The sequence below is a fragment of the Alnus glutinosa genome, chromosome 9, assembly GCF_958979055.1.
Source record: "Alnus glutinosa chromosome 9, dhAlnGlut1.1, whole genome shotgun sequence".
Lineage (NCBI taxonomy): Eukaryota > Viridiplantae > Streptophyta > Magnoliopsida > Fagales > Betulaceae > Alnus > Alnus glutinosa.
In genome coordinates this window covers 20,323,319-20,349,700 of record NC_084894.1, presented here as the reverse complement: position 1 = coordinate 20,349,700, position 26,382 = coordinate 20,323,319, and the positions used below count along the sequence as shown (strand labels likewise).

At 36.3% G+C, this 26,382-nt stretch overlaps 1 protein-coding gene across 1 annotated transcript; it reads left to right on the top strand.

The window, feature by feature from the left end:
- The first annotated feature begins 19,409 nt into the window (after window positions 1-19,409).
- LOC133876653 (protein NRT1/ PTR FAMILY 2.7) lies at window positions 19,410-26,080 on the top strand. The gene is made up of 4 exons (XM_062314905.1): window positions 19,410-19,619; window positions 19,734-19,951; window positions 21,448-21,983; window positions 25,137-26,080. The coding sequence occupies exons 1-4, from the start codon at window positions 19,544-19,546 to the stop codon at window positions 25,978-25,980; spliced, it is 1,674 nt and encodes a 557-aa protein (XP_062170889.1). The 5' UTR covers window positions 19,410-19,543; the 3' UTR covers window positions 25,981-26,080.
- Window positions 26,081-26,382: the final 302 nt, after the last annotated feature.

Genomic DNA, 26,382 nt, shown 5'->3' with positions numbered 1-26,382 from the left:
GACTGATGAGGCAGTTCTCATTTACCTTTGGTTCAGCCCTTGTTAAAAAAATAAATTCAATGCTTAATGAGAACTGCCACATTAGCCATTGATGAGATGTAAGTGCGACAGAGGTGTAGTAAGTAGCATTACTCAATTTTATTCTTAGAATGATAGCAGTTTAAGATAAAAAAAAGTTTCAATCATTTAATTGGTGAGGGGGATTTGTCTCTAGTCTTCTGGCCATTTCACTAATCCCTTTGTTTTTCCTTTCGTTTGGAAGACTTGAACTTCTCGTTTATTGTCTGCAATTAGTTATTTTCTGGCTATTTGAGATTTTTCTTTTACATAAAATTTTAAATTTTTAAAACCTAACTCCTTACTAAAATTTAAAACACCAAATCCCTTCTAAAAATTTAAACTCCTTAACATTGTTCGGAACAGAGACCAAAAAAAAAAAAAGAAAAAAAAAACATTGACAGGAACATTTGTTTTCGATGAGACATAACTATCCTTAATTTCACTAATCGTGCCTTTCCTATTTTGCAAGTTTCCTCACCTCCTCCGTTTGTCCTACCTGATTCCATGCGATTACCTTCTCCTCCTTTCGTGCTGATGATTTCTTCAGCCTCTAGTTCTCCATCCGCCCCAACATCGACCACTACTACCTCTGAACAGGTCGATCCCTGTCCAGTGGCTGCTTCAGCATCGATCTCAGCATACCATGCAGATAAGGGTTTAGATTTCAAGATTGGTTACATTTAGTACGCAATATGTTTATTCCATAAAAAAATATGTTTATTCCATTAAAAAAGTGTATAATTTTTATTGAAAATAAGAAAGTAGAATGAATTAAATAACCTTAGAATAACCATTCTAATTGCTCATGAATTGAGGAATAATCATTTCTTTATAGGCAATGAGAATGAGTATTTCAAGTGTTAGATGCTTATTATATACTCAAACACTAACGCTATTTTATTCTACCTTCAATTCTTAGTAAAAGTTACTTACTTTTTTAGCATCTCCAGCAGACATTTCATATGGCTCATAATAGTTATATTTAACTATTATGAGCCACTTTATCTTTCCACCAGATGCTTCAAAATAAAGCATTTCCATCCATTTTGCTCAAGTGAACTTTCATGTACGTAGCACCTTTTAGTCTTTTTTTTATTCTTTTATCTCCATTCTTTCCCCCGGCCTCTCTCTCTAACATCACTACAAAAACACCTTCATTTTGACGCGTGTCTACAGTACCCGTTACTGTAGACACGCGTCCAATTTGACACGTGTCATTTTAGACACGTGTCAAATTGTGAAGCCGTCCAAAATGGACACGTGTATGACATACACGTGTCCATTTGGACACGCATATGGAATACACGTGTCCATTTTGGACGCGTGTATATAGGACACGCATATGAAATACACGCGTCCAATTGGACACGTGTATTTAATGAGTAACTCTAAACGTCATACCCATGTCCCTCTTGTGTCCCTCTAAAAATGAGGTGGCTTTTAAAATCATCATGTGATCAAAATTCAATTTTGATCAATCACAAGCTCAATGGTGATTTTAAAAGCCACCTCATTTTTAGAGGGACACAAGAGGGACATGGGTATGACGTGTAGCATTACTCGTATTTAATATACGTGTCCAAATGGACACGTGTAGTAATACACGTGTCAAAAATTTATTAATTCGCCAAATATATATTAAAAAAAAAAATTATGTGTTGTATTAATTATTTAAAAAAAAAATCAAAAAAAAAACTCCTTACATTATTAATCATACAAATCTAATCCAAAAATACGGTGTAGATTACCCTAACCTAATTTACATATTGTACTATATGCTATATGTAAATTTGTTGGTTGGAATTTATACTTTTTAGGTTCCTTATTTATATATATATAGTATACTATTAAGCACGTAAACCCTAACCTAATTTACATATTGTACTATATGCATAATTAAACAAATTTGGTGCTAAATATATAATTAAACTAAATAGTTTAAATTAGGATTTAGTTTTGTACACCATCTACGTTTAGAAACCAAAAAAAAAAAAAATTAAACATAACAAAGTTAAAAAACCTATAATTAATACTATATATATAGATATGTATGCATGTAAACGGTTTAGAAACTATATACAGTAACCTTTTTATTTATGTCTATATATAGTAAATGCAATTATTTTTAGAGTTCTGCGCTACATAATGAATTAAATACTTATAGTTTAGTCCCTCGTAAATTTATGGCTATATATAGTACATACCCTTAGGGTTAGGGTTTATAGCATATAGTATATACACTTAGGGCTAGGGTTTATACCTATATATAGTATATATACTTAGGATTATGGTTTATCGATATATATAGTATATACACTTAGGGTTTGAGTTTTAGGGTTTATAGGTATATATAATATATACACTTAGGGCTATGTGTTATAATTTTATTGATTTTACGTTTAATGAATAATAATGTCAATATATTTTTCACGTGTCATTATTGTACACTTTTAAGTATATATATATATATATATTAAATCATGAGCAGTTCAAAATTAGATTGTTCCGATATATATATATATATAGTTATAGTTATAGTTATAGTACATTTACTTAGGGTTTAGTTTTATAGCTATATATATATATATATATATTATATACTTTTGGATAGAGGATTAGGGTTAGGGTTTATGACTAGATATAGTACGTACCCTCATGATTAGAGTTTATAGCTATATATAGTCTAGCACTTAGGGTTAGAGTTTAATTTTATGGTTAGGTTTTAGTTTTTATTTTTTATGGTTTTAGGTTTTAGTATAGTACGTACCCTTAAGGTTATAGTTTATAGCTATATATAGTATATACACTTAGGGTTATAGTTTAATTTTTTGGACCATTAAATTATTATTTTTTAAATAATATATTTATTTATATATATAATTATTTTTTATTATATATATAGATATATTTATTACTTTTTAAATTAAATACAATTTCTACTATGGGGGACGTGTATTTTAGGGTTAGGGTTTTTTGCTATATATAGTACATACAGTTAGGGTTATGGTTATTTGCTATATAAAATACATACACTTATGATTAGGGTTTATATGATGAGTTATATATATATATATATATATATATATATATATATATATATATATAGGTGTACTTATAAGTACGTAAACTCTAACCCTAAATTGACATATTGTACTATATGCATAATTAAACCAACTTTGTGAAGCATATATGTAGACCCAAAAAAAAAAAAAAAATTTGCAACATGAGTTCATGCAGTGCATGTACATGCAGTACATGCATTGCATGAACTTAGGGTTGCATGGGTTTATATAAAATAGATATAATATATATATATATATATATATATATATATATATATATATATATATATATATATATATATATATATATATATTAAATATATATACCATGTGGAGACGTGTATTTATAAACACGTCTCCAACTGTTTGGCCAGATGCCGCGCGGGAATTCTCCCGCGCGCCACCTGGCCAAACATTATATATTATATACGTTAAACAAATTAATAATATAAATATATATTATATTATATAAATTATATACTTATATTTATATATAAGAAATGGGTAGCTTCCAGAGGAAGCTACCCATTTCTTCTCTCTCGCTCTCTCTCTCTCTCTCTCTCTCTCTCTCTCTCTCTCTCATTTCTTCTCTCTCTCTCTGTCTCTCCGGCGAGCTCAGCCGGCCGGTGTGGTGAGCTCCGGCGTCGTCACGTCTCCCTCTCACCGACTGTCTCTCTCTCACCGATTCCCTCTAGCTCTCTCTCTCTCTCTCTCTCTCTCTCTCTCTCTCTCTCTCTCTCTCTCTCTCTCTCTCTATCTCTCTCTTTCTCTCTCTACTGGGACGTCCCTCCGGCAGGGGTTGGCTAGGCCGTCGGTTCCCTTTCCTCCGGTCCGGTCAGTGGCTCTCTCTTTCTCTCTCTCTCTGTTCAGTCGCCGGTGCTCTTAATATATATTGCAGATAAATTTAGTGTTATATATATATACATTTGCTAACTTTTTTTTTCTTTCTCCATAATGTATATCCGAATATGCAGGTATATATATAAAGAAGGAGCCCTAAATCCACAACCTACCGTCGACAGTGAGTAATTTCCCCTTAAATTTGTATTTCATTTTTTTTTTCAACATGTAAATGAAATACTGATTGAATATATATTGTAATAATTTTTATTGTAATAATTTGGACATTTGTTCTTGATTGATAATTGTAATAATTTTTGGACTGTGTTATATTTTATTTTTTCAATTTTGCTGAATCAGTGTAAGCTTAAATTATTGTTTTTTTTTTTTTTTGGGGGGGGGTTTTCTTGGAGTAGGTATTTCATTTTTGCTATAGTTTGTGTTTTTTTTTTTAACAATGCTGCATGTATTTTTGTGTTAGTACACATTTGATATTTAGAAATTGTGTAGGCGTTTGTATTTTTGTGTCATTTAGTGTTATATGTATTTTTATTTTTTTGAAAGCCATGTTCTTTTTTGCCATGTTGTGTTTTTTATGTTTTTAATTTTTCCTGTCCTAATTTTTTATTTGAGAGGTTATATATATATATATTTTGAATGTGTTATTATGGATTACAATGTTTTTTTGTTAGTCAAACAAAATCAAACAATGTCCGATATTAGTTTAACGTTATAAACCAACGATGACACTTTTGAAAATAATAAATGGGAACAACAAATAAAATGGGTTTGAATAAAAAAAGAAAAAAAATTAAAATTGACCGTCTACTTTTTAAGAAATACTTAAACTCCAACCCTAAACTTTATATCTTCAAATCATAACCATAAAACCAACACAATAATAAACCCTTAAATAAACTTTGAATCCTACACGTTCTTAAAAAAAACCCTTACCCTAAACTCCAAACCCTAAATCGTAAACCCTAAAAAAAAAATTCCTACACTTTGAAACCTTAAAAACCCTAACCCTAAACCTTAAACCCTAAACCCTAAACTCTAACAAACCCTAAACCCTAAAGCCTAAAAAAAAATATCCTACACTTTCTAAAAAAAGAAACCATAACACTAAAAACAAAAGTCCTATCCTTAAACCCTAAACCCTAAACCCTAAAAAAAAAAAATATCCTACACTTTCTAAAAAAAGAAACCCTAACACTAAAAACAAAAATCCTAACCTTAAACCCTATACCCTAAACCCTTAAAAAGAAAATTTCCTACACTTTCTAAAAAAAAAATTCCTAACACTAAAAACAAAAATCCTAACCTTAAACCCTAAACCCTAAGAAACTAAAACCCTAAACCCTAAACCCTAATCCTAGATCCTTTAAAAAAAAAAAAAAAAAATTCCTACATTTTCTATAACCAAACCCCAACCTTAAACCATAACGAACCCTAAATCCTAAACCCTAACAAAAAAAAAATATCATACACTTTCTAAAAAAAGAAACCCTAACACTAAAACCCTAAACCCTAAACCCTAAACCATAAACCCGTATAAAAAATAAAATAAAATAAAACCATAAACCTATACCCTAAACCCTTAAGAAAAAGAAAAAAACCAAAATCATACATTTTTTTTTTAGAAAAAAAACACCTAACCCTAAACCCTAACAAACCCTAACCCTAAACCCTTTAAAAAAAAAAAAAATCCTACACTTTCTAAATTTATACCCTAAACCCTAACAAACCCTAACCCTAAACCCTTTAAAAAAAAAAAAATCCTACACTTTCTAAATTTATACCCTAACCCTAACAAACCCTAACCCTAAACCCTAACAAACCCTAACCCTAAACCCTTTAAAAAAAAAAAAAAAAATCCTACACTTTCTAAATTTATACCCTAACCCTAACCCTAAACCCTAACCCTAACAAACCCTAACCCTAAACCCTAACAAACCCTAACCCTAAACCCTTTAAAAAAAAAAAAAAATCCTACACTTTCTAAATTTATACCCTAACCCTAAACCCTTTAAAAAAAAAAAAAAATCCTACACTTTCTAAATTTATACCCTAACCCTAACAAACCCTAACCCTAAACCCTAACAAACCCTAACCCTAAACCCTTTAAAAAAAAAAAAAAATCCTACACTTTCTAAATTTATACCCTAACCCTAACCCTAAACCCTAACCCTAACAAACCCTAACCCTAAACCCTAACCCTAAACCCTAAAAAAAAAAAAAAAACCTAAACCCTCCTAAACCCTAACAAACCCTAACCCTAAACCCTAATCCCTTACAAACCCTAACCCTAAACCCTTAAGAAAAGAAAAGAAAAAAAAACAAAATCCTACACTTTTTTTTTTTTTTTTTTAAAAAAAAAAGCCTAACCATAAACCCTAACAAACCCTAACCCTAAACCCTTTAAAAAAAAAAAAAAAATCTTACACTTTCTAAATTTATACCCTAACCCTAACCCTAAACCCTAAACCCTAACCCTAAACCCTAAATAAAAAAAAAAAAACCTAAACCCTCCTAAACCCTAACAAACCCTAACCCTAAACCCTAAACCCTAAACCCTTACAAACCCTAACCCTAAACCCTTTAGAAAAGGAAAAAAACAAAACCCTACACTTTTTTTTATATAAAAAAAAAAAAAAAAAAAACCCTAACCCTAAACCCTAATAAACCATAAACCCTAAACCCTAAACTCTAACAAAAAAACTAAAACCCTAAACTCTAACCATAAACCCTTTAAAAGGGAAATAAATTCGTACACCCCATGTTGCGTGACATGCTCAACTTTTTTACACGTTTATTTGTTTGACGTATGATTTGTCTTGTCCTCTTAACCCTATACAGAGGAATATGGACAAGTCTTGGATGTCAGCACCTAGGGGTACGAAAACGTATAACGACGGGTGTAGGGCGTTTGTGACATTTGCCGTTCGTAACTGTACGGCCGTCGATGGAAAAATTTACTGCCCATGCAAGTATTGTCGAAATAACCAGCGTCACACTCCTGATTACGTTCTTGCCCACCTGACTGGAGGTCGGGGGATGAATCCGGGATACCATTTGTGGTATATGCACGGTGAGACTACGACTGGGTCCGCTATTCCTGGTCAGTGTTCGAGTTATCACAGTGGCACAGAGGCAGCTGACCATAGCACTGAACATGGTAAAGTCACAGAACAGGAGGGTGTCGCCGTGGAACAGGATGATGACATGCACGCCATGTTGCGTGACGCCTTCGGCGTGCACGATGTTCCTGAAGCCGCCAGTACTCTTCCGCAACAAGTTGATGAAGATACGTCGTGCGGGGACGCATTGAAGTACCAAGAGCTGTTAAAGACTGCCGAGAAGCCCCTTCACCCTGATACAAAGCACAGTAAATTGAGTGCTACTGTACACATGTACAACTTGAAGTGCGTTGGAGGTATTAGTAACAAGATTTTTTCAGACATTCTGGAATTCATCAATCAGTTGTTGCCTCCTTGCGATGAGGCATTGCCAGATAACACGTATGAGGCGAAGAAGTTCCTAAGTGGCATGGGTCTGGGGTATGAGAAGATTCCGGCGTGCCGTAATGACTGTATGTTATTTTGGAAAGACAATAAAGAATTAGATTCATGTACCGTATGTGGAGAGTCTAAGTGGAGGGCTGATACACATGTAGATGATGATGGTGAGATCATATCAGTGAGAAAAAAACGCCCGGTGAAAATCTTGAGGTGGTTTCCACTCATCCCACGGTTGCAGAGGTTATTCATGTCTGAGCATACTGCGCCCCATATGAGATGGCATGCAGAAGGCCGCACTAGGGATGGCGTATTGAGGCACCCGGCCGACGGTGAGGCATGGAGATCGTTCGACATTTTACATCCAGATTTTATGGCAGAGAGTAGAAACGTCCGGCTTGGTTTGACAGCAGATGGATTTAATCCATTTGGGAACATGAGCACATCCCACAGCACATGGCCCGTAATGCTTGTGCCGTACAATTTGCCACCTTGGATGTGCATGAAACAGTCGTCCTTCATCCTTTCCTTGGTTATCCCTGGACCGAGCTCACCAGGTATGGATATTGATGTTTACCTTCAGCCATTGATTGATGAGTTGCTGGAACTGTGGAATGTAGGGGTACGAACATTCGATGCTTCAAAGAAGGAAAATTTTATTATGCGATCTCAGTTGATGTGGACGATAAACGACTTGCCAGCGTATGCAGATTTATCAGGTTGGCCTAACAGGGGTGCGAAGGCATGTCCTTGCTGTATGCAATCGACGCGTTCTATACGCTTAAAGAACGGGTGCAAATTTTGCTATATGGGGCACATGAGATATCTGCCGCCTGAACATCTGTGGCGGCTTAACAGGAGGACATTTGACGGTACCGAAGAATTTGCCAGCGCACCGATTGTGCCATGCGGATACGAGGTTCTCCAACAGTTGGACGGAGTTGCGTTTAGAGATGAGACCGCGGGTAAGAAGAAGAAACGGAAGAAGCGGAAGAAGGGTGCAGGGAGTTCCGATGTTATATGGAAGAAGAAAAGTATATTTTTCAGATTGCCGTATTGGAAAGACAATTTGCTTCGGCACAATCTTGATGTTATGCACATAGAGAAAAATGTCATGGACAATATACTTGGCACTATTTTGGATATAAAAGGGAAAACGAAGGATAACTTGGCAGCTCGGCTGGACTTGCAGGAAATGGGGTTGAGACCTAAGTTGCATCCGTTCACGGCCGCCAACGGTAAAACGTATATTCTCGCTGCCTGTCACACAATGTCTAGAGAGGACAAAGAAAATTTTCTGAAGGTTCTTCGAAATGTTAGGGTCCCGGACGGATACGCTTCGAACATTTCACGATGTGTTCGGCTCAAGGACCGTACAATTTCCGGCTTGAAGAGCCATGATAGCCACATACTGATGCAACAGCTTCTCCCAATTGCACTGCGTAAGTCATTGCCTGATAAAGTGGTTAGACCTCTTGTGGAGATTTCTGCAATTTTTAGAGGCATATGCTCAACAAAGCTATCACAAGAAGATATGGACCGACTACAGGGTGACGTCTGTATCACTTTGTGCAAGCTAGAACAGATATTCCCTCCAGGGTTTTTTACCAGCATGGTCCACTTGGTCGTGCATCTTGTGCGCGAGTGTAGACTGGGCGGACCCGTGCAGTATAGATGGATGTACCCGGCAGAGAGGTAAAATTCGGCGTAATATGTAAATAAATATTTTTATTTAATTGTAATCCTAATTGACGACAATTAAATTGTCGTGTATGTGTTTAAACCAGGAGTCTGGGGAATTTCAAAAATAATGTGCGCAATAAAGCAGCTCCTGAGGGGTGCATTGCGGAGGGGTACATAGCGACCGAGCTGGTAACGTTCTGTTCAAGGTATCTGAATAACGCACCAACATTCCACAACAGACCTCAGAGGAATCCTGATGGATCCAAGGGAGCGGGCACGCGTGTTACCATGAACCGGTTGATAATGCACCAGATTCATCGTTATATTGGGTTCAACTCTGAAGAGTTTCACAATTTGCAGACGTAAGTAGTCCTAACCTTATATTTAGCAGAATTCGAGTAAAAGTATTAATAACAATTATTACATAATTGTATACGCTGAATGTAGGATGCACAAAGACGCGCTTAGGCGATCATGCACTAGGGGTCGCATTACGGAGGCTCTTATTGAAGCACAACATCATGAGCAGTTCTGCGAATGGTACCGTGCATATGTAAGGAAATAGTTGTAAATTTTAAATTGGATAAATTTATGCGGGTTCAGGATTATAACCCAATGTGATGTTTACTATTTGTAATTAAAACATAGGTTGATGGCCTGGACGATCAACGTAGGGAGGAATTGGGCCACAAGTTGGTTATGCGTTGTAGAGGGTTAAAGGAGACAGCGGTGAAGTACAACAGGTACGTGGTAAATGGAAAATTATTTCGCACGCTTGCTCATGATGTGGGAAGGAGGACTCAGAATAGCGGCGTCTGTGTTCCTACCGTTGAAGGCGAAACGTACTACGGACAGTTAACCGATATATTTGAGGTCGAGTACTATGACAGGACTACGTACGTCCTATTTAAGTGCAATTTGGCAGACCCCACAATGGACAGAGGATTCACAATAGACGAGTATGGCCTAGTGTTTGTCAACTTCAATCACCTCGTCCACAGGGGAGAACAGATTCAGGACGAACCGTACGTGCTTACATCTCAGGTGGATCAAGTATTCTACGTAGAAGATGGAAGGAACCCAAATTGGGTTTGTGCGGTTAGGACCAAACCGCGCAACGTGTACGACGTTGGACAGGGGGATGGGAGTAATGAGGATGGTACAACCTGCCATGAGTGCGTACCGCTCGTACTAGCCACTGCTGACCTACCAGATACGAATGACGAATTCGAGTACGACAGGCCCGACATAGATCCTATTGAAGCTCCCGTGATACAATGATTGATGTATTTGTTGTGAGTATAATTAGCTTGAACTCAATACACTTGACTGATATATATATTGTTTGTACAATTCGCTTGTACTGAATACAAATTTTTATTAATTGTATAAATTTCGTTGTTCTTTAGTATGTTCATTAAAAATATATTAAAAAAACATATTCTAATTAATTTGTCTGCATTTGTTCGCAGGTATTGATGGACCAGAGACCCCCTCATTATGCGTATCGGGCACCTAGCCCACACGTGCCCCCCATGACCACGCCCACTGTTTCAACGGCATTGTATTCTGCAGCGTGGCCACACCACCCAGACGGGCCTTATAGACCATTGTTGCCGGGTACGGTGGCCGTGCCCACGTCAGATCACGGACAGAGCAGCACAGCTGGACCTTGCAGCTCTCCATTGTCGGAGCTGCCGACATTATCTCAGATAGGGTTCACCCAACCGGGTAACGCATATCGATGGTAGCTGCGAGAGGGGATGGGGTCACAGGGTTATGCGCCGTACTTTCCGTATACGTATAGTGGACCTATGACGTGTAACCCTGATAGTGAGACGCAGGATGGTGGATTTCCACTGTCACAGACCGGGGAGATGCAGATGCCGGCTATGGGGTTGGGACAGATACCGGCACAGGCGGCGATGCCTGGCCAGATTTTGGGGCCGAGACAGATGCCAGCATCGGGGGCGAGTCAGGGCCCGGGGCCGAGACAGATGCCAGCATCGGGGGCGAGTCAGGGCCCGGGGCCGAGACGGATGCCAGCATCGGGGGCGAGTCAGGGCCCGGGGCATGTAGAGAGCCAGATGCCTTTATCTGGTGAGAGCCAGATGCCACTTTCTGGTGAGAGTCAGTTGCCACTTTCCGGTGAGAGTCAGATGCCAGATGTGGGGGGGAGCCAGAGTACCCATGAGGAGGACGTTGCGATGTTGGGTACCGATCAGTTGGCCCCCGGTAGTCCCCAGGATATGGATTCAGATGATGATCAGCAGGATTCACAAGCCGGAGGGGTTGGCGAGGAGGTTGCGGGCGACCCAGCGACCCAGCACATACGGATTGAGCAGATTCGGTTGATGGGTAAGTACATATTTAGACATCTTTAAAACTCAGATTCTCTTACCAAAATTTTTTTTTTTTTTGGTTTTTAAATAAATAAATATTTGATTAGAAATTGTTTTTATATATATATATATATATATATATATATATATGTTCTTTAATCTTATGATTAAATATTTAACATTAATGTTGAATATTTCTTTCATTAGGGTACAACCCAGACGGGACCATTTATTATGAGGTGATTGACGACCCAGCGAGAAACTGGGTCCTCCCGAGGGGTAAGAAGGTTGTATTGCAGTACAATGCTGCTATACAACCTGTAGGACGGGCCTGCAATCGATTTCGGCGGGCTGAGGGCAAGCTGATCAGGAGTGGGTCCTACATACACATGCGGGACGAATGGGCGAAGGTAAATAGGCAGATTAAGCAGGCAATGTGGGACGCGCTGATGGTATGTCTATGAATATAATTTAATTATTTATTTGAATTAAACTTGAGATTAATGTATTTCTTGAAGTTTTTAAACCTATAAAAATGTGTTGAATGTGCAGGAGGAGTTCTATGTACCTGTATCAGTAGACGCGCGCAGGGCACAACAGGAGGCTTTATGTGATATTGGCCGTAAGCACCGCTCGTGGAAGTCGAGGTTCAAAACCAAACTACGTATTAGAGACGGTGACACGCCCGAGAGTATCCGTGCGAGAATGCCGGACAATTTTTTTGGCAACTATGACGCAGAAGATGTAGAGTTCCTGCTGAGAGATTGGTGCCGTGAGCAAAAAATCGTATGTAGACCAAGAAAATGTTGTGGTTTTTTAATAACAGTTTATTTAATTTTAGTTTTAATTTAAGTGTGTCAATGCTTACATTTTTATTTTCATGTTAAATGCGTAGGCAACCTCTGAACGGATGAAGAGGCTGCGCGAGCAGAATGACCTTCCTCATTGTACGGGATCTAAAAGTTATGCCAGATTTAATCACGAGGAGGTATGAAAATATATATGTTTATGTTATATATATTTGTTGATAATTGTTTTTATTTTTATTTATACTATTTTTATCGCTATCTGTTTCTTATATATGTCAACTGCATGACGACAGACATGTACATCTGGCACGCCCCCCACTCGCGCCGCGTCGTTCGTGAAGACCCACACAAGGAAGGACGGCACTCACGTGAACGAACGTACACGGGTCCTATGCGTATGCTACTGATTTAATTTACTATTATTTTTAAAATTATGTGTGATTTGTCATTATTCAATATATGACTTTTTCATGTTGACGACGTACAGGAGAGGATGACGCAGAGTTTATCCAGTGATCCAGCCGCCACGCAAAGCGTCTCCGCAGACACGGTGCGTTGGGCACCGAACGACGCTTACGAACAGGCGGTTGGGAGGCCTGAGTATGCAGGGAGGGTTCGGCAGGTTGGGCCGAACGTCACACCTGTTCGGGGGACATGTTTCTCATATAGGCCTCGGTCACAAGGGGGACCATCTCAGGGCACGTCTCGGGATTGGGCCGAACACACTCGGAAGATGGAAGAGATGCAAGCGGAGCTACAGGCTGAGCGAGCGAGGAATGACCTGTTGGAGCAGCGCCTGCGACAGGTTGAGGTCTTCATGTCCTCCATGGGAGCATCAGCACCATGTCTTGGTACGCCTTCACCTGCACACGTAGGTAGTACGTCGTCTGTTAGTAGTGCATCTGCAGGTATGATTTATATTGTGTGTAGGACAAAATTAATTTCAATTTGTTTTAATTACCCCTTTAAGTTTGCAAGTAATATTATATACGTTAATTGTCTATATTATTTGCAGGTAATTCGACAACGGTTGGTACGTTGTCGCCTGTTGGACGACGGCTGAGCCAGCATTCCATTGTCGCTACACCTTCGCCCGGTATACCATTCCTTGCGCAGCAATCGCCGGTTGGCGAGAACACGCCTGGGACGGTACCTCCTCATTCGCAGGGACGCCCTTCAGATTTGTAGATATTTTGTGTAATTAATTTTTATGTGTAAATATTTACTTAGTTAACGAATATGTTATTAACTTATGATTTGTGTAATATTATTTTGTGCTGTTTTTCGGTAAAATCAATATTGCGTTATTTGTTGTCGGAAATAATAAAATTTGAAATTACGAAAAATTATTATACCAAATAATTTGAAATAACCAATACCAAAACTAAATTGAAAAAAAAAAAAAAAAATCCAAATTGAATTTTTCATTTAATTAAATTTTTTATTTATTTATTTAATCGTATTTTTAATTTAATTTAAAAATACAATTAAATAATTAAATTAAAATTTTATTTAAATGAAAAATTCGATTTGGATTTTTTTTTAAAAAATATTACCAATTTGACACGTGTATTGAAATACACGTGTCAAATTGGTTTGACACGAATATTTTCAATACTCGTGTCAAACGGTTTGACACGTGTATTGAGATACACGTGTCAAACCAATTTGACACGTGTATTGAGATACACGTGTCAAATTTGACACGTGTATCTCAATACACGTCTTAAATTGTGCACTTAATGTCGTTCACATTTGACACGCGTCTCACGCGTGTCAAAGTGCACGTGTCTAAATTTTGACACGTGTACAGCACTGTACACGTGTCAAAATGTGCGTGTCAAATTACTATAAATTTTGTAGTGCATTATCATCACCCGGCCCAATTAACTCACAATCCATCTCTCATCTCATCAGCTCACTGCAAGTGAATTTTGCACTAAAGGACCCTGGGCATTACCCGATCCACAAGGCCTTTATCTCTCACAACTCACAAGGCATTATGCATGCACCACTTTAGAGGATGGTGGTGGGCAGCACGAAGTGGTGTGAAAGATTGCCTTATCAATAGATGGAGTGATGGTGGAAGCAGTTATGGTCTAGTGATGGAGTGCTTGGAAGATAGCCGATATTGTTTAGGGGACAAATTATCTAAGATCAAATAACATAGATTGATGGTCTGTTTGTTTCAGTGTAAAATTTTTTTTGAAAAATGATTTATGTATTTTTTAGTGTTTGGTGTGATAAAAAATAATGGTCAAACCAAAAATATTTTCGGTTTGATAAAAAAAAGATTTTTTAGTTTCGAAAAATGATTTACATTTTTAAATTTCATAAATCATTTTTTGAGTTTGAGTTTATTCTACTCAAATCGCTGGACCATCATTGGACCACAACCAAGACAGACACGGGCCACCACCAAACCAACTCGGACCATCATCGAGCCATCCCCAAGCTATCGCTGGACCATCGTTAGACCACTATCGAGCCATGTCATGCCACCACTGAGCCATCCTGGACCATCATATCACCGAGCCATCCCCAACCACTACCAAGCCACCCCCGAACAATCATTGAGCCACACCGAACCATCACCAAGCCCCCCCCCCCCAAACTACAACTGAACCACCACCAAGACACCCTTGGATCAACAAAGGACTGCCACCAAACATTATTTTATATTAATATTTTTATGTTGTAATTTTTATAAGTTAATATGATTTAATGAAAATATAAATAAACATCTGTAATTTTCAGTACGTACCAAATGTCGAAAAATGTTTTATACGAAAAACATTTTTTTAAAAATATGTTACTATGAAAAACAGTTTATGTCGGAACAAATGGAGCATAATTTATGTCGATTTTTTCAAAGCATGGAATTTATATAAGAGTTTCTTAATTTTTTTTTCGCAAATGTGTTTGCCTACCAGATATTCTTGCTTGGTATAACATGAAGGTCTTTGTAAAATATTTATGAAATGTTTGTATGATAGATACCATTATTCTTTTGTGTTCATGAATTCATATCGAATTTGCAAAATCAAGTAAAAAAAATCACCACTATTTAACATCGTTATCCTCATCCTTGTCATAAGACTCATAACCATTATCTCCCATTAAAGACTAATATAAGCCACTAAATATAACATAATATGTGCCACTTACCAATTAAAAGTGCTTTTTTAATCATTCTTTGGCATAATACGTACGGAAACAGATTCTGCAGACAACCAATGCCTTTTGAGCATGCTCAAGAAAAACCCATCAAAATATCTGTCCTGAATTAGAAGATGACCCCATTGATAAATTTTTCATTTCCATTTCCCATAAAATTGTTAGTTAATAAACTCAAGATTCATTACCTATAAAATCATTATATAATAATCTCAAGATATAGCAAAACACTAGTCATATATAAGTGCTACAGTAATGATATTCTTCACACTCATTTATTAAACATATGTCATACTGACTAATATATTATATTTTAAATGACTTTCTATAAATTTATATCTTGAGCTACTATAAAAAGTCACTTCAAATATGCTATGTCGACCGGTGTAACATTTTATAATAAATAAATGAGAAAAATAATGCCGATAGTCAAACAAAGAGGAGTGAACTTTGTCCTCTAGCACACATAGGACATCATGATCAATATAGATACATGGAGTAGTACGTGGTACCTAGCTCACACTGTCTTGTAAAATCCCTGGCCTATTTATTAATGGATTCCACTCCATCCCCGACAATTCATTCAATGTTTACAACTAATTGTACAATGAAATGTGACCAATATTATAATCTCAACGGGTAGAGGACAATCAACCTTCAATATATATGCTAGTGATCGACAAAGTGCTATGAAGCATGCTTATAGATAAGACAGGATGAGAAGGAAAAAAAAAAAAAAACAGAAGTTTAAGGGCAGTTTTCAAATGATGACGTGTTGCGCTTCAAGTGAATTTAATTTCAGTAGAATAAATCCAAGAACTTGCAAAATAATAAAGGCTTGTCGGGAGTTGGCCGATGAAACCTCCTCCAATGGTTAAGTTAATTCAAATGATTTTTCCATGATAATAAATGTAGTTCAGAAGGAAATTAATTACATCTCTTACATGAGAATATTTTTTTTTATATACCTTATTCGTTCTTCTTTCCTCACAATTCGACTCAAAGATTCTCTTCATTAATGGTTCGCACGTTTGGATTACCTCACAGACGGCGATTAGACGTCACGAACGTTCCCGGTATGATGTACAGGGAGCACTTAGTCTTTGACGACGACAACCTGACAGATTGGCTGACTGAATATGCCCTGTCCAAGTACACAGTTCATTAAATATTTAGATACTCATTAATTGAGGGAATATCGCCTAATTAATGCTCCTTTACTTTGACCGTGGAACGTATTTGTTCACTATATGCCCTTATCCAAGTGTGTTCCGGAGTTTCTGAGCGTTACCAAATTAATACACAATTTTCCCCAATACTCAAACATTTGTGATCATTTGGTGTAAAAAAAACCCTCCGGCCCATAGAGGAGCCAAGATCCTCCAAACCAACAGGGAGGTCCTGTTTGTTCACGGGACTCGCACATGTGCAAGTCTGAATCATTTCCGAGGGGTAACCTGGATTTTTATCTATTGTACCCTTTGGCCCAAACGATGAGTAAGCAATCTGACATGTCAGATTGCGAGGGCAAAAGTGTCTTTTTGCACACACAAGAGATATTCGCCCCCCCCCCCCCCCAAAAAAATAAAAAATAAAAAAAAAATACATACATACATAAGACAGAGTAGTCCGGTATCAAAGGTAGATGAATGTAAATTAATTTTGTAATAATATGTTCATTTTCCTTAAATTAAAATCCAACTACAAAAGAACTACAGCCTGACTAGAGCACATGCACCAACGAAAAAGAAAAGAAAAGAAAATGTCACAGTAAATCATGGCGCGGATTTTGCTAGGAGTTGTAGTTGCCTTCACTTCTCTGTCTTTGACCTCCAATTTTGACCCAGAAACAACAAGGACTTAAAATATTAAAATACTTTCCGACTTTATCATTAGTTAAATTGTAAAAGGTAGCATTATGATGAAAATGTCCCTATTTAAATACCATGCAGATCAAGAAAAGAAAACTGATCATCTCTTTTCTTTTTTTAGATGAATAAACTCTATATTGAATCAAACTCATCAAAACACAATGTCACTCAAGTGAAAACCGGATACTCCTCCCAAAACAGGAAAAACACACTGCAAACCAAGCAGAAACTTTCTGCACAAAGCAGTAACCACAAACAAGAAGTAAACTACACTACATTCTAAAATAGAATACAACAAAGCAAACTCTAATTCCAAATTACAAACCCCAATTCTGCAGCAACTTAGAGTCCAGCCTTGAGCTAGAAACAACTCCTCTGGCTAATATCTTCATTCGAACTTCCCATTTCACAAGTGCCACAATCAGCTCCTCTGATCTAAGAGAATTTCCATGCAGCAAATCATTTCTAGGTCTCCCTAGATAATAGATAGTAGCTGCCAAGCTGAGTTTACACAAAATAGCACATAAGCTTCTGCCTTTCAATTCGAAAGAGCATCAAGCCAAAACTTCTTCCCATTCCAATTTCGAATCAGTTATCAAACAAGCCTCCATTACAGCTCTCCATATCCGACCACTGAAGCTCCATTCAAAAAACAAGTGATCCCCGCCTTCTTTGTCTAGCATGACAGAAAAGACAACTCGATCATACTTCCAACAATACCCCAACTACACATCCTATCACGAGTAAGCAGAGCATTCTTAAAGGTTAACCACAATAGAAATGCATGCCGAAGAATAGTTAGATTAAACCAAACCACTTTCCACCGAGGAACAGGTGGATGTTTAGATCATCTCATTTTCAATGCAAGTCATCATTAATTAGAATATGGTACGTACGTACCCGAGAATAATACTACAAGTAATGGGCCCTCAAGTCCCGGGTTGACCTAATGAGGCCCATCTTACAAGTAACGTTGCAAGCAAGCTCGGCCCAATCAGGCCCTAGGCAACGAATGTACCAGTCCAAAAAAGCAATATCTATAGAATATCATAGCCGGACCATGTGTACCCTAACGTCCGATATTCTTAATTAGGGCATGAGAGAATACTCGTGGCATGAGAGAATACTCGTCTAACAGAGTGGGGTAATGAGAATTAATTCAATTATCCCTGGACCACCCAGCCCCAAAACGGTCATCGCGCTGGAAAACAGTCAATAAGAAGGGTGGGGATTTGATCTAAGAGAGATGTGCCTATCATGGCAGTTAGCTACTTAAACCAACCACTCTTTCACGCATTTTTGCGAGTATTTACTCTTTTGAGAAATTTATTAAAAAAAATAAGATGTTATTAATATCAAAGAATCCTATAAAAATAATAGGAGAAACTCTAACATTTTTTTTAATATTTTACTCTTTTTAAATTAAGTGAACGCGCACCACCGTAAAACGAGAAAACCAAGCATATATATCTAATCATTTTTCATGTCATTTTCAAAGCAAGATTGCCGATTAATGTAATTAAATATTGATTCTGACACCCGCTGGGTTGATGATGTGGGGCGTTTGGTTAGGTGGAAGCTAGGTGTAGCATTGTCCTTCCGAAACATGATTAATGTCAAAGCAACTTGTGGGTCACTGTGCCTCTGCGTCTCTTGATGAATGAATTTAGTATCGACAGTCAAATACAGTACAGATGGAGAGCAAAAGCAGTAGTTGGCAGTGGACAGATCTTTTCGTCATTCTCCCCCTTCCTAAGCTGCCTATATATTTGAATATGTAGTGGAATAATCAAGTGCATGCTGTCATCGATCGCCAGAGATATTGCAGCCTTTGCGTAGGAAAACTTATGGGATCGATCAATTTTGGCGTTCCTAAGTTAGGGGCACAATACTTTATAAGCAGTAGGTGGACCAGAACATAAGATATTAATATAAACCTTGGTAGGCCATGCACGGATTTTTCAACTCTTCTGATCTTTCACATGGTTTGTTCGGCGTGTATATATAAAGGGGTCGATTCTTTCGCAACAAGTTGTATATAATTTGTGCACAACCTATTCACATAGACAAAGGTGAAACCAGTGAAACCACCCACTAGTGCACTACCCCAAGCTTTTCCCATATATAAAACCAGTAACAAAAACATTAATACCTGAAATTAAGCAGCCGTTGACCTGAGATATGGATGGCACAGAAGCCCAGATGTCGAGCTCCGGTGGCAAACGAGGCGGTTGGATCACCTTCGTCTTCATCACTGGTCGCTCTCTCTCACTCGCTCTCACTTACACGCGCTGATCAGTACTCTCTCTCTCTCTCTCTCTCTCTCTCTCTCTCATGTATGTTTCTTATTTCTTTCTATAATAATAAGCAGGGGCTGTGTTGGGGTTGACGCTTGCGACTGGAGGATGGTTGTCAAACTTGATTGTATATCTGATTCAGGAGTTCCATGTGGAAAGCATAAATGCCGCTCAGATTTCAAACGTAGCGAGCGGCTGCAGCAATCTATTTCCGGTCATTGGAGCCATTGTTGCCGACTCTTTCATAAGTTCTTTCTCTGTTGTCTCCATTTCAGCCTGTATCTCGTTGCTGGTAATGTTTTCACCCTCTTACATAACGTGTGTCTTTGACTGTGGTCGACAATTTTACGTTCAAAATATTCTTAAAATTTTAATAATTATTTTCTCATCTCAATATTTATTATATTTAGAGCATCCTTAATTTTTTTATGTTAAGATAGAAAAAAAAAAATATATATATATATATATATATATATATATATATTTCCTAAGCTAGCTAATGGAGGCAGTGATCAAACTTTTTCTGTCAAAAGAAAAATATTCTTTTATATACCTTCGGAAAACAATGAAAGAATACATAATGACTCTTATAATACACGATTTCAAAGGAAGAGTGTCTTTTAGTCTGTTTGACTCTTACAGTAATCTTTTCTGTCACGCTAGAATAATTGGAGTATTAGAAGGAAGAGTGTCCTTCAGTATAACTCTTATATTATTACAGGATTTCAAAGTCAAAATTTTAGGCTTTTTTATTACAAGTTCGTATTAACACTTAAACTATATCAGAAATGCTGGGGGTGTACATTCCTGTACACCCCACATCCCACCCAGTATTTTTATTTTTTGAACAAATAAAAAAAATAAAGACATGTATAAGTGGGATGTGGGGTGTACAGGAATGTAAACCCTAGCATTTCCCAAATTATATATGTGCGTATCACGGGTCAGTCCAAAACTTGTGGAGTTTGAGGCAATTGTTAAAATTAAATTGCCATTACATTCATTTTCTTATTTGTATGTAGGACTTCTCTTGATAGTATAGTAGCTTATCCATCGCTTGGGGAAAAAATCAGCAAATTAATTTAGCTAAAGAATTGAGTTTTTTTTTAGTTACTTATAATTTTTCAAAAGCATCCCTATCCCACTTTCTGTTTAATTATTCATTTATACTATTCCATTTAAATTATTTATTTTTATCAACTTTCACTATTTTCAAAGAGGAAAGAGAATCAGATTAATTTTTTTATTAGTTTAATTTATGTATTATTGAGGTAGTGCTCAACAAACTATAGCAGCTAGCTAGCCATTTTTTTTTTTTTTTTAAGCTAAAATGGCTAACGGATGGAACTATTTTTTTGCCATTTTTTTACTGGCTAAGGTTTCTTATTGAGCTACCTTTGTTAGTTTGTAGCAAAATATACATTTAAAAAAAAAAAAAAAAAAAAAAAAAAGAAAAAAAAAAAAACCTTTTGATTCGGCTAGCCACTTTAGTTAAAGATTTTATTAGCTCAACAATGCATAATTAAGTTAAATTAATAATAATAAAAAAAATCAATATGATTATCTCTCATCCTCTTTGAAAATAATGAAACATATAAAGAAAAATATTTTAAATAAAATACTGAAAATGAATATCTAAAATGATGAGTCAGAATGCTGTATTTTAAAAAAATTAGTAATTAAAGTAAATTTTAATTAAATATTTTTTGAGCCGAATGTAAATGCTCCAATACATTATATACCGACTACGATGTCCCATATTAATGAGTCTCTTATATACCATTGCAGGGAATAATAGTTTTAACATTGACTGCAACACTCGATACGTTGAGACCTCAACCATGCGATATTAATGGATCAAGCATTTGCGCGCCACCGTCAAGCGTCCAATACGCAGTCCTATACACAGGTTTAGCTCTGGCGTGTATTGGGTCAGGAGGAACACGATTTACTTTAGCAACAATGGGAGCAAACCAATTTGATAACCCAAAGCATCAGGGCATTTTCTTCAACTGGTACTTCGTCTCTGTTTACGCTGCTTCTGCGCTAAGCAATGCCATCGTCTACATCGAAGACAACGTGGGCTGGAAGTGGGGATACGGCGTTAGTGCAGTCGCTAACTTGATCGGCTTGGCCGCCTTCTTGCTCGGACACCGTTTCTACCTCCGTGATAAGCCGCAGGGGAGCCCGTTCACAGGCTTGGTTCGTGTTGTTATTGCTGCTGTCCGGAAAAGGAAGGTGCAGCTCTCATCCAAAATCGAGGATTACTACTACGGCAAAGATGGAATGACGGAAATACCCACACTGCCTAAAAAGAGATTCAGGTAGGAAACTTTATTAACAGTTACTTGTCACGTACTTCTTAATTAAGAACTTTTGATAAAATTTTAGCAACTTCAACTTTGGATAAACTTTGGGTAATATATTACTTCAAGTTGGAGTCCTCACTACGAAACACTTTCTTTCTTTCTTTCTTTTCTTTTTTCTTTTTTTAAAAAAAAAAAAAAAAAACTTTTTGATAGTATATAAATGTAAAATTATTTTTAATGAGTGTTTTGCGTTTGAATATTATTTGTTAATATTTTTATTTTAAGAAAATAAAATAAAAAATATTTTAACAAACTAGAGCCTCCTAGTTGTTTCTGAAAGGAGTTTAACATAGTCATCACTTTGGGAACTGAAAAAGAATTATCTAATTATTTTTTTTGGGTGGGATCAATCTGTTAGAAATTTCATCATAATTAAAGTGTACGTGGCTCATATGTCGCATACCATTAATTAGACACAAATTAAAGTGTTTGATAATTTATTCCAATTAAGGAAGATTTTTTGCTCCTTAATGGAAGGAATAATTAATTATAAGAAGAAAAAAAAAATCTAATTAAGGTCATTTACCTTGCTTATAAATAGAGAGCATGTATATTCTATCTATAATACATTAATGGGCATATGTTAGAAGACATCTCAATCTTTACAAAAATCTTTTCAAGTTTTTGTTGCTGAAATTTTTATGATTTGTTGAGTAAATATGGCTGGAAGTAATGTGTATATTTTTCGCTGCTTATTCTGATATTTTATTTAGAGTAATTCAAGAAATAACACTTTTATCACATAATTATCACACTTTGCTACTTTGCAGTGCTAATCAACCCTTGATTTTTTTTATTTTATTTTTTCTAAAAGATAAATGAAGGCTAATCCAAGAACCGATTCGATGTACCAATAAAAACATTTTACAAATGCATCGATCCCTACCTACTTTCTTTTTGATATAAATTTAAACTACCATTGGAAACTATTCTTCAACAGCTCCCTAATAACTTATGGAACAGCCACTAATTAAGGGTTTTGAAATTCATAGCAATTAAGGCTAGTTGTTATTGTGAGAGAGTCTACATATATGAAACTCAACTATTCAAGTAAGTAAGTAATTAGACAATCTGAAATTTATTTTGACAATTAAATTTCACATAAGCTCTCAAACAATACCTACCCAAATTACATTTAGAGAACTGATTACTTTGATCCCATGCCCAATTAAGTGCACTACTGCATCACTGAGACAAAAGCATGAAGATGTGGATAAGCAGGCCTGCGGGGGAATAGGAGTCAAGGGACACATTTTTTACTAAGTCGCGCCGCAATTCATGAAAAATAGAGCAAAGTTCTTGTTTTGGATCACTGGTTGCTATCATTAGAGTTTTTTTTTTGGATGAACAAGAAGTAGTGTTTCTTAACATACCTCTTCATGATTAGACCGGTCGGCTGCGCTGTTTTTCATGACTTACTAAAGGTAGCCATTGACTCCTACTCCCCCCTATCCTCGGACATCTCCATGGTCCTTATGTCTCAGTGGAGCAGTAGCTCCATGATCGAACTACGGCTACTGCTACTGCTGCTTGTGGTTGAAGCACTAGCTGCACTACCATGGTAGTGATGACAATTTGGATTGATTTGAATCGAATTTTATAAATAAAAGATTTGACAAAGCATACGTACCTTCTATGTATAACTGTTTTGTTTATTTAATTTAAGTTATCAGTCCAATTCTTTTTTTTTTTTCCTGGCTAGGTTGTTGGATAAAATTGTTATGTCTATTCAATTTATATTATTGACTTTTAAGCTTAACTCATGGTTGTATTTCCATTCATCTCTTCAAAAGAGTGGTGTGTTAAAATGTTTTCAAAATTAATATAATTATGTCTATGATTTGGAAAAATTTTATAATGAAAGGCATTTAAGAATTTTGGAAGTTAGGGAAAAAGAGAAGATAAGAAAGGCATTCATAATTTAACTTATACTACTATTTCTTTAAAGCAATATTTGGGTATATGTGAGTACTTGGGTGTACACTTTAGTATATATTCACACTATACGCACGTGTGTGACAGTGAGTTGTAGGGTGCCTTGATGGCTATTAATTTTTGGATAGTTGCGATCATATGATCCGGTGAATTGATCTAGATTATAGAATACTTTTAAATTAGATCCAACGATTGGATTTACTTTGTTGTTAGTAAAGTCAATTATAAGATCGATTAAGTTAATTTTGATCTAATGGTTGGAATTAAGTAATGGTTACTAACATTTATGATATAACAACTATAATTAAATAATCGTTAATTATAAGATTGATCCGATGATCAAGATTAAATGTCAGTTAATATCGAACGGTTATAATTTAATAACGATTAAATTAATAGTTGTTTTCTGTTAATTTAGAAATTACACGCCTGCGCGCAAATGAACACTTACACATTAAAAATGTTATAGTCACACTCTAAGTAGCCCACTATCAAACCAGTTTTTACACGATGAAAATCTTCTCCTTTTTTATCTCTCTCAAACTCCTTTTGAAAATTTCTTTTAATTTTATTAGTTTATACTGCACAAACAAAACATTAATCTCCTTGATAGAATAGAAACGCTGATGGTGTTTTTACTTGATTTTGTTTTGTGCAAAATACAATTAAACATCAGAAGTTTTTGGACTCCATTATATCATGAAGAAGTATTTGCTATAACCCTATAAGTGCACTCCAATTAATCAGAATTGGTATGGACAAATAATTGCTTAAGAAAAGTGACTTTAGAATGCACCTTATGAACATTTCTATTCTCGTTTTAAGTTTCGGTACTAACATGTTGTTAGGAGTATTACAACTTTTACTATAATTCTTTTTCCAAAATGATGTGGCGGTCCACAATTAGTGAAATGATTAAATGAAAATTTTGACTTCTTATTAATTAATTAGTGGCTGATTAGATAGCCTGACTTTTCAATTATACACTTTCAATCATTTCATTAATTATGGACTACAATGTTAGTTTGTAAGTAAATTATAGTAAAATTTGTAGCATCCCAAACATTTTCCTTTGCTAGAGATATACTGCATTAAATTAATCAATTTAATTAGCATTAAATTAATATTTTGATCTACTTTTACTAAATTGCAATCAACAAACTTTTGTTGCAGGTTCCTCAATCGTGCAGCACTTAAAACAGAAGGAGATGTTCAATCAGATGGTTCAATCGCAAAACCTTGGAGGATATGCACAATACAGCAAGTAGAAGATCTCAAAACCCTCATCAGAATCTTCCCATTATGGTCGTCAAGTATATTCTTAGGCACCCCAATAGGAATCCAAGCCAGTTTGACCGTCCTCCAAGCCTTAACCATTGACCGTTACCTTGGACCTCATTTTGAAATCCCAGCTGGCTCTATCCTAGTCGTTGTCCTAATCTCCACGGCCATCTCTCTCACCCTTATCGATCGTTTCTTGTGTCCCATGTGGCAGAAGCTGACTGGTAAATCTCCAACCCCACTCCAACGGATAGGATTGGGCCACGTGCTAAACATTCTAAGCATGGCCACTTCAGCACTAGTGGAATCGAAGCGGCTCAAAATTGCCCGAGCCCACCACCTCCAAGGCCGGCCCGGTTCAATAGTGCCCATGTCGGTCTTGTGGCTGTTTCCACAACTAGTCTTGGTTGGCCTTGGAGAAGCATTTCACTTCCCGGGACAAGTAGCGTTGTATTACCAAGAATTTCCTGCGTCGCTGCGAAGTACATCGACAGCGATGATTGCATTGATTATAGGGATTTCTTTTTATCTGAGCACGGCTGTGATTGACCTCGTTCGGAGGGTCACCGGATGGTTGCCGGATAATATAAATGACGGGAGGGTAGATAATGTGTATTGGGTGGTAGTTGTGGTGGGAGTGGTCAACTTCTTTTACTACTTGGTGTGCTCTTCTTTGTACAAGTATCAAAATGTTGAAAAGGGTGCAGATGATACTTCTTCTATTGATAAGATGTGAATCATGTGATGCCGCCGGTTAACGACGCAAGGGGTTTGATGTATTTATAACAAATTGTTCAAGTGCTCATCAATAAAGATGGGAGATCCTTTTAATGTTCTTGGGTATTCAATTATTTTTATTATATTCTACGATATTTAAAATTGTAAATATCAAAAAAATTTGAATTTTAAAATTATGTTTAGAAAAGATATTTTAGAGTGTGAATTGAATTGAATATAATTGAGAAAATTATATTCTAAAAAAATAGTGAAACTTTATTGCAACTTGGTTGACGTATTCCTTAGTAGTGAACAATGTAAATCTTTGTGTTTAATTTTTTTATTATTATTTGTTAATTATTTGCTTCTCTCTTATTTTTCGCTTCTCACTAGTTATGAGAAATATGATTTATTTCCTAAC